Source organism: Apus apus, chromosome 2 (genome assembly GCF_020740795.1).
Source record: "Apus apus isolate bApuApu2 chromosome 2, bApuApu2.pri.cur, whole genome shotgun sequence".
In the NCBI taxonomy this organism is placed as follows: domain Eukaryota; kingdom Metazoa; phylum Chordata; class Aves; order Apodiformes; family Apodidae; genus Apus; species Apus apus.
In genome coordinates this window covers 29145922-29159269 of record NC_067283.1, presented here as the reverse complement: position 1 = coordinate 29159269, position 13348 = coordinate 29145922, and the positions used below count along the sequence as shown (strand labels likewise).

Genomic DNA, 13348 nt, shown 5'->3' with positions numbered 1-13348 from the left:
TATTATACTCAGGGAAAAGAGAGAACTAGTGAAGCAAAAAAGTAGTTTAGTAATGTGTATCAAGTGACAACAAGAGGGAAGCTGAAAGGGTGGTATGGTGAGAAGCTGAGATTAGAACAGCATAGAGTGGGGTGGGGCAAGGAGTTGATCAGTATATGAGCTAAGCAGATGCAATCAAAATATGTTTTCCAGTTCTGGTATGATTTCTGCAGCTCGTCTTCCGTCCCTGCCTCTGTCCTGCTTTGTGTATGCCACAGTGGTGAAAGGAAGGGATTTCAATGAGTCCTTACTAGACTTCTGGAGGAGGGTACATGGGTTTTTACATATGCTTGCGGAGCTGGGCAGAGGGAGTTGGTGGACTTGTCTGACTTCGGTCTGACTCTTTTTTTTCTGGGTGTCATAGTACCTGCAGTGCTTTCCTGCTGGTTCAGTCTCTGGCTAGATGTGGTTGCAGTTTATTTCCCACAGGCTACATGGCAGCTGAGTTGAGGTCTCCTTTGAAAGTTTAGCTCATGACAAGCTAACTTGCACTTTGATACAGTGGAGAACTGTTTTTTATCATCTTTTCTGTAGCTAACTTAACATTGCCTACTTAGTGGGGTATTTTGGGGTATCCTTAATGCAAAGTGCTTGGTTTAGTGTTCATCTCTATATTAGAGCAGGGAAATTGGGTAAGTAGAGCAGCTTTCTCCTTTCTTATTCTTGACAAACAAAGAACCAATCCTTAAGTAAGTTTAAGTTAGGCCTGTACGAGGAGGGGACAAGGGCTGAAATATTTCTCCAAGTTGAAATAATAGGACAAGATATAAATGAGTTCAGATTACAAGGATCAGATCTAGAACTCAGACTGTTCATTGATGATGGTTCTGAGATATGTGGCTTTGGCATTTAGTCTTGCAGAGCAGCATGGGAGAGACTGTCTCCATAGTTGATGTGGCAATGGGTAATAAACGGAGGACAGCAGCTTCAGGCACTGCCAGTCCCTTCCAGGCTTCACAGGCATGGTTATTCATCCTGCTAAATTAATGGCTGAAAAAAGGCCCTTTTGTAAGCATGCTTCATATTTGGCTAGGAAGTGGGATCTCCTTATTACATACTACTACTTTAAATCTAGGTTGGCTGCTAGCATTCATTTTTCTCTGGAATAATTTTTATGCAAAAAAGCTGGAAATTTTATTCCAAAAGGAAGATGTGCAAACTTGTATCCAGTCTTGTCATGCCTTTTTTTTTTTTTGTGCCAAGGAGAGCAGCATTCCACTTAATAGTAATAAAGTTCAAGCAAAATTGTTGTTTCTTTTGTAGATGAATAATTAGTTTTAAAAAAATGTAATAGCTGTGTAATCAGTGGTCATGAAAAATTAATCTGTTGGTATCAGGAAGTACTTTTATTGGCCTCAGAATCACTGCATTTAAGTTGACACATCTGTACACTCTGTAAATTGCAGTCAACAACTGTGGTCTGTTGATATTTTGTCTTGTTACCATCTGTTCTCTAGAAACCATCATTTTCCATTCTTGCTAAGAGTACATTAAATAACCCCTTAGGAAACATAATGTATTTGTCACTGAATCCTTGATTTCATTTTTCACCTATGGATGTTCAGGGAAGAAGGAATGCCAGAGTGAAAAGTCTCTTTTGTGTGTATTTTATTGCAGCTCAGATAAGAATATAGAAACATATTTTAAAAGTCCAGTGTAATACACCAAGGTATTCCTTGTGGGATGTTTATGAAAGATCCCCATAAAAGTTCATTGCTTTTGTGCACTATACTTTAATACTTTGTGGGAAGTGGGTGAATGAAAAGCATTATTATGGAATGATTATAACTCTATTAAAACATGACATTAATTATGACATGGGAAATGGCAGATCAATTAGTTGTAATTGTAATTGCAGGTATGCAATTTCTACTGCAGAATGTTTGAGATAATGGAAAAAGAAAAATGTCAACAAAGTACAAGCTCATCCTTATCCGTCCACACTTCTATAAGTCACAGTGCATCATACATGTTCAATCAGACCTTGTTTTCTGCCATGGATTTTTTTTTTCCGTGGCTGCCAGTCAGATGCATTTAGAACTTGTCGCTGTATCTCGCAACTTTTAAGCACAAAGATGCAGCCAAGGCCATAGACATCTTTGAGATTTTGCATAATTAATGAGTATTGGGAATAATCGTCCAAGGGAAGTGTTGGATTCCCCTTTGTTGAACAGTTTTAAGACTCAGCTTGATAGGGTGCTGGGCCATCTCATTTAAACTACGCTATTACCTAGAAAGGTTGGACTTGATGGTCTTTGAGGTCCCTTCCAACCTAGCTTTCTAATATTCTATACTCCAGAAGGCTTCCCGAGACCTTTGTTTACAAGTAGTAATAGTGGGCATTCCTTTCCAGTTAGCACTTCTAGAATTCCATTCATATATTTGGGTACTTTGTAGAAAAAGGACAAACTTGAGATACCATATCTATTCTGAGCTTAATTTTTAAGGAGGATCTTTGCAGGCTTGATCCTCGCTACTTAATGTAGTGTATTTACAAATATACTAAGGTGTGACAGTAGCATGTATCAATACTAAAAATCTAGTTTAAAAACGACATCTTAAATTAAATTTTATATTTTGTTTTGGTCAATTAAAATAGTTATTTTCGTTGGAAAGTTATTTTGTGACCGTGTCTTTGGGAACTTTGAAACTTTTGAGAGATAAGTAGAGGAGGAATTGTTGCTTGCATATACGTATTACTGATTGCAAGCAATTTGTTAATTTGTCTATTGTTATCTAGATAGATTCAGTCTTTCCTGAGCAGGTTAGAGGCTTTAGTAGTGCTGTTTTCACAGATGAATTTCAGGGTAACCTCAGGATTAATACACTTGAATGGACCTTAGAAAACTTTTATTCTCTCCCTGTCATCTCTAAAGTTTTCTTTCAAGATACTAGTCACATCACTTAAAGAATGAACTACCCAGACAGAATTACTAGCGTCCATGTCTTGCTTTCTGATTTGCTCATCCCTTTAATTCCTGAGCTCTCACAAGCAATAAATATCTTTTGTTGGTATATGAGAATGGGTGGGGAATTGACCCTCTGTTAAAAGAGATGAGTAGAGACAGAGGGGTGTATCAGATATATATACCTGTTTATTTTGGATACCCAATTAGGACTGGACAATTTGTAAAGAACATTATGTATTACATATGTTCAAAGCTTAGCTCCTAGGGACTTAGTCTTTCTAGATGAGGAAGTATGAGAACATGGGATTAGGATCCCTGCGTAAGGATTAAAAAACCAAGAAATGTGTAATATGAAAAATCTGGCAGAAGCAATGTGATTTCTTTGGAAAACTTCACTGGGACTGGAGTGGGATTGGGGGCCTAAAATGAACCATTCAGCTCTGTTAATCTTGAGCTCATCTTTTACTTTTTTGAATGTTTTCCTTGTTAAGTACACAACTTCCAGCCTCTTTAAGAAATGAAGCAGGACCTCCACCTGCAAAGCTGTGTACAATATGTGTCTTCCTGAAACAGTTTTGATCTGTGCGCTGAAGAGACAGGAGTGCTAAAGCAAAAGGTTGCGTCATAACGCATTTGCAACGAAGGATTTATATCGTGGTTGCCCAGGAAGTTGTAATTATGACACTTCTTAAACTCTTAAGTTTGCTCTTACAAGTGGTTATGTTGGTAGTATTCTACCATCCATGTTATAAATGAGTGTTCACCCAATGACTTGCAACAGAATAAAAAACAAGAGCCCTTTGAAATACCTGATGTGGTATGCTGTGAAAAGCAATGTGAGTAAAAGTGAGCTTTAGGGTTCTAGTAGTACATTCTTCCCTGGAGATCAGGGAGATCAGCTGACATGTCCTTAAATTTGGGATTTTGCAAACCAGCATAAGAGGATATATTGAATTAAAATTTAAAGGAGAAAAAAATAATTCTTAGAAGTATATTTATTTGCAGATTGCTTTTTTTTTTCCTTTTTTTTTTTTTTCCTTTTTTTTAAAGAACAGTTGGATCTTCTGTTGTACTTCTTGGAGGTAAAGTTTAGATAGTTGAAGATGCTAGTATGAAGGAAAAAAGGAAATCTTAGCTGTCAGTCAGAATCAGAGCACGTTTACTTTTCCCAGGATATTCTCTAGAGCATTGACCATTGCAGCATTTAGAATGCCACAACACATGGTGCTTCTACTACTGTCTTTAATTATATTGGCTAATTTTTGTACAGTGCTTTGAAAATGTAAAGCACTGCATGAGTGCTAAGTATTATTACTACAGTTATTCCTCTGGGAGATTATTTCACAGACTAATAGATTTCACAGTTAAGAAATATTTCTAGATTGTAAGCCTAAATTCTTTATTTGATTGGTTCCATTTCCTTGCTCTTAGCTACACCTCCTCAGCTCATCCTAAACAATTTCTTGGTGTTAAGCTGCCCCCTCTAAATCTCTGTAGACAGTCAACATGTGTACTCTTAGTCTGTCTGTGTGACCCGTTAAGATCTTGCTTCATAAATCTCCATCTGCTTAATATATTCCTCAAATTCTCTCTAGGTTTTCTTTTTGTTTCCTTTTTTTTTTTTCCTCTTTTTTTTTTTTTTTTTTTTTCCCCTTTTCGATCAGGCTGCAAGTATTTGCAGTATTTTTGAACACAGTTTTATAAAATGCTCTGTGAAGCAGAACTGACTCCATCCTTTTTCTGGATACACTGCTTCAGTACGCAGATCTCAAAACTGCATCTCCTTATGTTGTTAAAGAAATTCATCTACACAGCAATACAATTTTTCTCAATAAAAATCTGTCTGGCATAAAGGCAGGGGGGGAGAAGAGATAGTATTTTGCTCTTGAGTTCAGTAGGTTTAAGAACTACTCTGTTTTGCTTCTGCAGTTTTCCTGAGTCTCATTTCTGAGGTGTAAAATATTTCACCGTCTTGCTTTGGGAGCTTGTCTTTGCTCTGTTGCTTCAGTGAGTGAGAGTGGATTTTGTTCACTACTTAAGCTGCACTTCACTTTGGACTTGCTCTTAAAACACATAAACACAAATCTGCTGTTGGATGATGTGACAGTAGAAAATAACAGAATCAGAAGGGGAAACTTGGACTTCAGAAGATTGCTATGAAAGGCAGAATTTTAACTTTACAGTTGCTTCCCATCTAGCTGATTCCTCTGTTCACTAATTCTGTCTGAAGGAAATCCGTGGTTAGCATAGAATTAATTTTGTATTATTATCTTGGCGAACAAAGGAAAACCTGAATACCAAGTTAATGTGAACATATAGGCAGGAGACCATACATCTATTTTTTCTTTCAAAGCAGACAATATGATCTGAAAAATTGTCCTGCAGTCCCTTTTTTTTCTAAGAAAGGGATAAATATCCTCTAAATCTAGAGTTACAGTAAGTGGCACTGGCTAATGATTTGATTTGAGGATTGAGAGCACAGTCTGGATTTACTCTTTGTGCATTAACGCAGGTCAAATGGACACAGTCTGCATTTTAAATCAGTAATGGAAGGCTGAAGCCTGCCTTAAACCAATCACATCAGCCTTACCCAAGACCGATTGATCCCGAGAGACTGAGCCCTGCGAGCATAGCTTTTGTATGAATGGACTCTGTGCAGCCTGAAGTTTCATTCATAAAATGGATGCTGAAGGAAAAAAAAAAAAAGCCCCACACACGCCAAACCCTGGAATGTCCATTTATACGGAGCTGAAGGGTGTAGTGTTCCCTCAGCTGCTGCTTTTGCCAGTTGCCTTAAAGTAATGATTAATGCTCCTTGGCCCTGCCTGCCTGTAACCTGACACCATTTATGGCCTTGGTGTGTTTCTAATGTATAGTGAATGAGAAGGCTACATTCTCAAATCAGAAACATAAACAGGAACTGGTTGGTCTGAATTCCATTCAAATATGTCACTTCAGCCGTGCAGTGTTTGTCCAACTTCGATTTTACAGGCAGGCGATGGGGCGGGGGAGAAAAAGCAACACAGACTTTTTTTTTTTTTTGGAGTAAAATTACCAACAAATGAGCGAGAGACAGAGAGAAAAAACTGCTGTCTTTGGTTGAATTCGAAGGGTAGCGATGTTTAAAATACATTTTACAGTTACTGAGGTTAATAAAAGCAAATACATGATTTTAAAGTATGCTCAAAAGATCAGCTCCATGTGGGATTTCAATTCAGACCTGAATGTATGAGCCTTTGTTTTCCTGTTCTGCTGTATAAAAAGTTACACATCGCCTAGACAGGCTGTTGACATCTGGTCTCAAAAAATGCATTAGATGTTGTCATAGATCTAAAAACCAAAGTTGTGGAAAGGAAGCTGTTAGCTTAAGGTTTTCTTTCTGTATGTGTGTAATAATTCCACTTAGACATGAGCTGGTGGGACCAAATTTAGTTCTCTGATAGGTTTTTCTCAAGTGAGGTATAAGAAATTAACAGATTTCAGTTAGCTGTACTTAGAAGGGAATATCTAAGAGTGCACATAATTGTAGATATTTTTTTTCCTAGGTAGGAAGCCTAGTGACAGAAGAACAAAACCATCCATTCTGAATGTTTTTAAATTGCATGATGATTTAGGAAAAGAATTCTTAATTTTTAGGTTGAATTTTAGAAAATATGGTGACATTATTTTCACCCATGCAGCTGTAGTGCACCTACATTTTTCATGCTGAACCTATTAATGCAAAAAAAATGCTGACTTTTGTATTGCTAGGATTTTACTAATTTGTAGGACTCTGTTGTAATTACATAGCTTCTGAGGGGATAGTGCTTTTAAAGATGGTTTAACTAAAACCTGATCCACCAGCATCTGAGTTGTGAAATATGCTTAAGCTATTCCTGTACAGGGAAATTGTCATTAGTTTTAGTATTTCTACCTGAATGTCTCTTTTTGGAGAGTCATATGTTTTTAATCTAAATGTGTTCTGCAGGTTTAAAAATCATAGGTTTCACCATCAAAGAGTAATTTGGTACTTCTCCCTGCAAAACACAGATCAAGGATCTTTCTTAGTGATACCTAGTGCCTGATCTAGTTTGAAGAACTGCCTTTGTTACCTAAAAAGCCTTGTCTGTTTTCTAGTGATTTCAGTGTTGCTCTTCACTCTTGAGCTGGTCAGAGCTTCTCAGTAGTGATAAACAGCTGCTTTCCACCAAGAGGCTAAATGTTTTAGTGGTGGATGAAGTTCCCATTTGTAAAGAGTTTGTCAGTGCCCTTGCAAATCTATGTACAGAAAAGTTACTTGCAGGGTGACTGAGATGTTACTAAGTTTCAGGCCAGGAGTCTGATGTGTTCTAGCTCAGACATTTTCTTTTAAAAAGACTACCTTTGTTTCTGCACTTTTTACTCTGGTAAAAAACTCTCCTGCTGCACCAACCACTTAAGTACTGGAGAAGTGCTGGCACAAGGAAGTAGTTGGCGATGCTCTGTAAGACACTGAAGGGAGGGCTGGCATAGAATCATGGAATGGTTTGGGTTGGAAGTGGCCTTCAGGATCATCTAGTTCCAAACCCCCTGCCGTGGGCAGGGACACCTCCCACTAGACCAGGTTGCTGAGAGCCTCATCCAACCTGGCCTTGAACGCTTCCAGGGAGCGGGCAGCCACAACTGCCCTGAGCAACAACCTGCAGTGTCTCACCAGCCTCAGAGTGAATATTTTCTTCCTAATATCTAATCTGAATCTACCCTCTTGCAATTTAAAACCATTATGCCTTTTCCTATCACTACAAGCCCTTGTAAAAAGTCCCTCCCCAAGTTTCTTGTTGGCCCCCTTCAGAAGGCCAACTGTAATGTCTCCCTGGAGCCTTCACTTCTCCAGGCTCAAAAATGCCATCTCTCTCAGCCTGTCTTAATAGGAGAGGATTCATAGATCAGTCCTCTGATCATCTTTTTTGCCTTCCTCAGGACTCACTCCAAGAGCTCCATGCCCTACCTGTGTTGGGGACTCCAGAACTGGACACAATACTTGAGGTGGTGGTCTCAGTGTGTGTAGCACAGGGTCAGGCTGATGTGTGTGAGTGGCACCTGAGAGCTAGGTTGGTCAAAGCTACCCGAGGAGCTTTTGCACACCCTTCTGTGTCCAGTAGCACAAAGGGAAAGAATCGGCATGAGCTCTATTTCTTGCCTATGAGAAGACAAGTGGCACAGTGCATTAAAGTCTTTTTATAGATATACCAATTCTGAATTGCTGAAGTAGGAGCCAAAGCCTGTGTAATTACTTTTCAGACAAAACGGACAATTGAGGAGGATATGGTGTAAGTTCGATGACAGGACTGGCTGTATCCACTGGGAACTTCTTCTGTTTTTAATGTGACGTAGTTGGTAATAAAGCGTACATTGGAGAAGTACACGGGCAAACCGTAAGAAAGTTCCAGTTTTAGTGTCATCATTTTATTTTATGCCTATACCCAGTGAGACCTCATAGCGACCTTCCAGTATCTGAAGAAGACCCACAGGAACGCTGGGGAGGGACTTTTTACAAGGGCTTGTACTAAGAGGAAAAGGGGTAATGGATTAAAAATGGAGGAGATTTAGGTTAGACATTAGGAAGAAATTATTTAGTGTGAGGATGGTAAGGCACTGGAACAGGTTGCCAGAGAAGTTGTGGAAGCCCCATCCCTGGAAGTGTTCAAGTGTAGGTTAGATGGGGCTTTCAACTCACACTATTCTATGATTCTACAATTCCAGATAGAGAAAGACAAGTTTCATGTATGCATTGAAGTGTTTGATTAATTCATGTGACTTTGAGATGTATTCTAGTGGCTGGATTTATGGGCTAAGGACAAATGTATGTGATCCAACAAGGCCAAGTGCCAGGTCCTGCATTTGAGTCACAACGACCCCATGCAACACTGCAGGCTTGAGGAGTAGTGGCTGGAAAGCTGCTTGGTGGAAAAGATCCCATCCTGAGATGGGATTGATAAAATAAACTAAAAAGTAATTCAGAGTTAGAGTGTAATGTAACATCATGTCCTTAGTTAGGAAGGCTATGTAAAGTCAGAACCGCAGGAACAGCTGAAGAATGAATCCTGGTTCAGGTTTCCAGTTCCTGCTGTGCTCTTCTTCATTCAGGAGAAGACAGCCACTTCATCCCATTGCCTGCTGAAGTTTTGTCTTCCCTCTGTCTCATCTGGCTAAGGACGCGGGCTGAAATTCTTTGTTTCTGCACAGTGTATGATTGTGGGTCTGAAAACTAGTCCTTAGTGGATTTAAGGATTCCTTATCCACTTAAAGTTACACAGGGCTGAGACAACTTAACCCTTTACGTTCTGATATGGTAATTAATACAAAACATTTCCTTACCAAGGGGCGACTCGTGTCCTACTCAATAAGGAAACCTAGAACCTGCACCTGCTAAAATCAGTCTTGAGAGGCTGTTTTTTCTACTTCGATGTATTGTGATTAAGGCACAGCAGACCTTATTTCCAGTGTTTTTCCCTGTATCATTGCCAGGTGAGAAGGAATTTCTGCAGTGTTTAGATTACATGCAATTTTAGAATAAGACCTGGAAAAAAATGCTTTTGAACCAATATGATAAGACCAATACTGATTGCTTTAAGATGATTACTGTGTTGCTGTTAACAAGAGGAGCAATGACCTCTTATGTATTCCAAATTAATAATAAAATTAATTTTTTTCTGTCTCCATATTTTTAGTTAGGTTTTTTTAAGGAGACTCTCCTATTCTTGAGATGATGAAACTTTTCAATGTGATTTACTTTATTAGAAGTCTGAAATAAGCTTATTATGTCTCCTAAATCCATGCCCATTTTTCTTCAAAGACTAAAAATTGCTAAAAGGTGATAGAATCAGTCATCTCAAACACTTGGATCTTGCCCTGGACATATTTTATGCTTAATTCTCTCTGTATTTATTGTCTTGAAACAATGCTTTAAGGAAAAGAAAACATATAATTGCTCTGTAATTTCTGCACTAAAATGTTTTCTTTTGAAGTAGCTCCGCTTAGCTAGTAAAAATACTTCTGGGTCTTAGGCAAGCATTTAGTACAATTTAAAACTGCAATGCTAAATTTCATTGGTTGTACTTTTTATTAGATAAGGTAGAAATGAAAGCAGCAGGCAATTTAATTAGCAGTAATTTTTCTGGGCAAGTCATTACTTTGATGAACTTCAGAGCAATGTTTATGGCTCCTAATTAACCGTGTTAGTCATTTGATTGAATAATCACTTTGGAAATGTTTCTACAATTTGATTAGAGTCTGACCCACTCTGATAGTCATAAATTAACTGATAGCACTTTAGGATAACAAGACTCTGGTTACTTTATGAGAAATAAACTCTTCCTCGCTGTATTTTTTGGTCCTCTGTGGACTGTTTAAGCACAAGCTAACCAGAAGATGAAGCAATGTTGGTACAAACAATGCTTGCCTTGAAAAGACTCCAGATGTTAATTATAACTGACTTAGGAGCATGGGAGATGAAACCCCAGATTGGCTAACAGCACAACTTCTTCTTGGATATGTGCATAATTCTTTATTCTGTATACTCTGCTGTATCACTTTGCAAGAGTGGAGTTCATGAGTCAAAAAGGCTTTTGCTGCCAACACTAGTGAATTTTTACCTAAAATAGAAAATAGCATCTGTTTCAGTTCTCCAGCTTCCTCCTTTTTTTTTAATTTTTTTAACGTAGATTTTTCCATTCTCCTTAAAATTCAATCTACTTGGTAACATGAGTGATTCCTTGCAGGTGAACCACTACTTGTAGCCTTGACTTTCTCATCTACAGAGCTGTACTTGACTCAGGTGATCGCTGAGTCACTTATTCCTGTGGTTGCTCAGAATAGCTGCCTAAGACGTTAGAGATTCTCAAGGCCTGAGCAGGCAGGCACTGAGCATTTCATCTAGAGGGGAGGTAATGAAGAGTTTGGCACAGATATGCAAGGGAGACTATGGATTGTTAGAGAAAACTTATTATTACTGCCCTGTGTTTCACTTGTTTTGTAAAGTCAGTGTAAAACCTCATTTTCTTATCCTGCCAGATCTTTGTTACTCATCACTAGTCAGTGAACAGTGAAATTTGGAATCACAGTCTGAAAGTCTGTAGGCAGTGTTGGAAAAATAATGTCTGCTCTTTTGACCTCTGTTTGCATCTCTTAAAAAGAGTTACAAGTTACTGGTAACAGATTGCATAGCTTAGGGTAGGAGTTTATCACAAGATCAAATAGACTTGTTAGGCTAGACTTTTGATATCCAAGAAGTGAGCTAAACATGGTCTAGAAGGGCAAACATTTATGGTGTACTTCTGTTTGCAAGTCCCTGTGCACAGGATGTGGCTACTTGGGAACAGTGCAAGACATGGGGGAAAAATAGAAAGACTTTTAAAGAACATCATTAATTCTGTTTGTTTTTGTTCATTCTTACAGATTTGAGTAGAAGTGGGGAACAGCAAATAAATGTCTGTATTACTTAGAATATATGCATTATGTTTTTCTGTGTGTCTTTTTTTTCTTTAAGGATGTACAAGGAGAGGGTGAAGTTGTTGCATCCAGAATCCTAGATTAAATGCTTAGCAATCACAGAAAATATCGTTAACCCTTCAAATCCTTATCCAGAGTCTAAAAGCAATATCCTACTTTAAAATCACTCTGACATTCCTTGTATTTAATGTAAAGTTTATAAGTCTCCAGTGTGATTGACAGACTTTCTGTGTAATTGATTAAAAATGTTAGATCAAATTAGTTATACATCAAGATGTACAAGCACAAGGTTTGAAATATCCGTACTATCTTGTGTGGATTTTCTGGTCTGTGAATGGTCTAAAGTGTAATTGTCATGGGAGTCAGCTTTTAGCAAATTTGATAAATTTGAGTTTGAGTTCAAAAGTCTGTGTTAGATGGGATCTGTGATCCTCACATTATGTTTTTCTCCTCCACCATGCCTTGTGCCTGCTGCTCTGAAACGCTAACTGTGTGTTGACAGGTTCCCCCTTGCTGTAACTTCCATCCTTTTTGTTGCTCTTCTGCCTGCAGCCTGTCTCGTTGATAACCTGCACGCTTTTAATTCCAGACAGTCTTTTGACTAGCGTTGTCTTTTCCTTTCAGAAGTGCCTAGCTGCCATTCCATTTACATGAGGCAAGAAGGCTTCCTGGCTCACCCAAACAGAACAGAAGTTAAGTTTCCTATTATGTATCACCTTTGTACAACAGAAACATAAAAAAATTTTTAAAGCCTGGAGGGATTTGGGATTCACTGTTTTAATTCTGCTGCTGGGAATATGCACATCACCTTTCTTCCCCTTCCCAGTCTTCTGACTTTTTTTGTAGCTTCCTTTAGTGCCAAATGTTGCTCAGGGTAGAAGTAATTTTATTATGAATTTACTCATTCTGCTTTTCAAAGCCTCTAGCAGTTGAAAGGAAGAGATGTTTAAAAATTTGTCCATTTCATCTGTTCTGTTTCAGTGGTATTTTCCAGGCTATTGATGTGACAGGCACAGATAACTGTTAAGTAATCCATTTTGTATTTTAAATTCAGTGAAGGTGTTTGGCTTTTCCTTTTGTTATGATTTTTGGAATGTTTTGGTGCTTCTTAGGTCCAAATTGTACACCTATGAGATACCAAAACTCCCAATGACTTAATAAGGCAGCGCTTAGATTGTCAAAATGAATAATTCTGGGTAAAAACTCTTTGTATAGATTAAAATTAAGAAAGCGAACAGAATGAAGAAAAAATGACCACTGAAAGAGAGGCTGTGCCCTTTGCTTTCCTGCTTTGGTGCATCTTTCTTGTCAATATAGGATTACTTTTTTTTTTTCTTGGGATTTTTTTGCTTTTCTTCTAAGAGGCAAATTTCACAAACATGAGGTAAATTTTTTTGAAATTGAAGAGAGTTTAGACAGATGCACGAATCCAGGTCCTCTAGTAAGACTTCATTCACTAGTGAAAAGACACAACTGGAAAGATAACAAATCTGGCTAAAAGCCCAACTGCTTCTGGGGTGGAATAAAGGCAGAAAATAAAAATAAAAGTAAGGTTTAACAAGGGGAGTGAAGCAGGAGATGGAAATTTTTAACAGTCTTGGTATATGCAATTCTATGAATTACAGAAGCTTGATAAGGGAAGTGAAAGACATCAGGGAAAAATCCACAAACTGCAGGGCTAAGGTCAACAGATTTGAGGTTTAATCACAGCACAGGTAGGGGAAAAACCATCCTTAGCCATGTTATGCACTGTTAAGTATTTGAAAGTGGTAAAATTGTTATGATGTAGAAAAAACAGTGATGTTTCCGTATTTGGAAATCAGTCAACATGCTTTTATGTAATAAAGGTCATGTCAAATCTGATTCTATTCTTTGCTGAGATTAAAAGTTTGATTGATAAAGATAATTGTATCTTTAGATACAAGTTAGAC

General features: G+C 38.1%; 1 protein-coding gene across 3 annotated transcripts in view; it reads left to right on the top strand.

Annotated features, from left to right (window-relative positions):
* The window catches only part of ETV1 (ETS variant transcription factor 1), a 67414-nt gene that overhangs the window by 40847 nt on the left and 13219 nt on the right, over window positions 1-13348 (top strand). Inside the window, exon 9 of one of the 3 annotated variants that reach the window (XM_051611782.1) lies at window positions 12042-12110. The exons of 1 other annotated variant lie outside the window; for it this stretch is intronic. In XM_051611782.1, coding sequence (XP_051467742.1) covers window positions 12042-12110 — 69 coding nt within the window. One more of the 3 variants, XM_051611786.1, reaches the window with a different exon arrangement.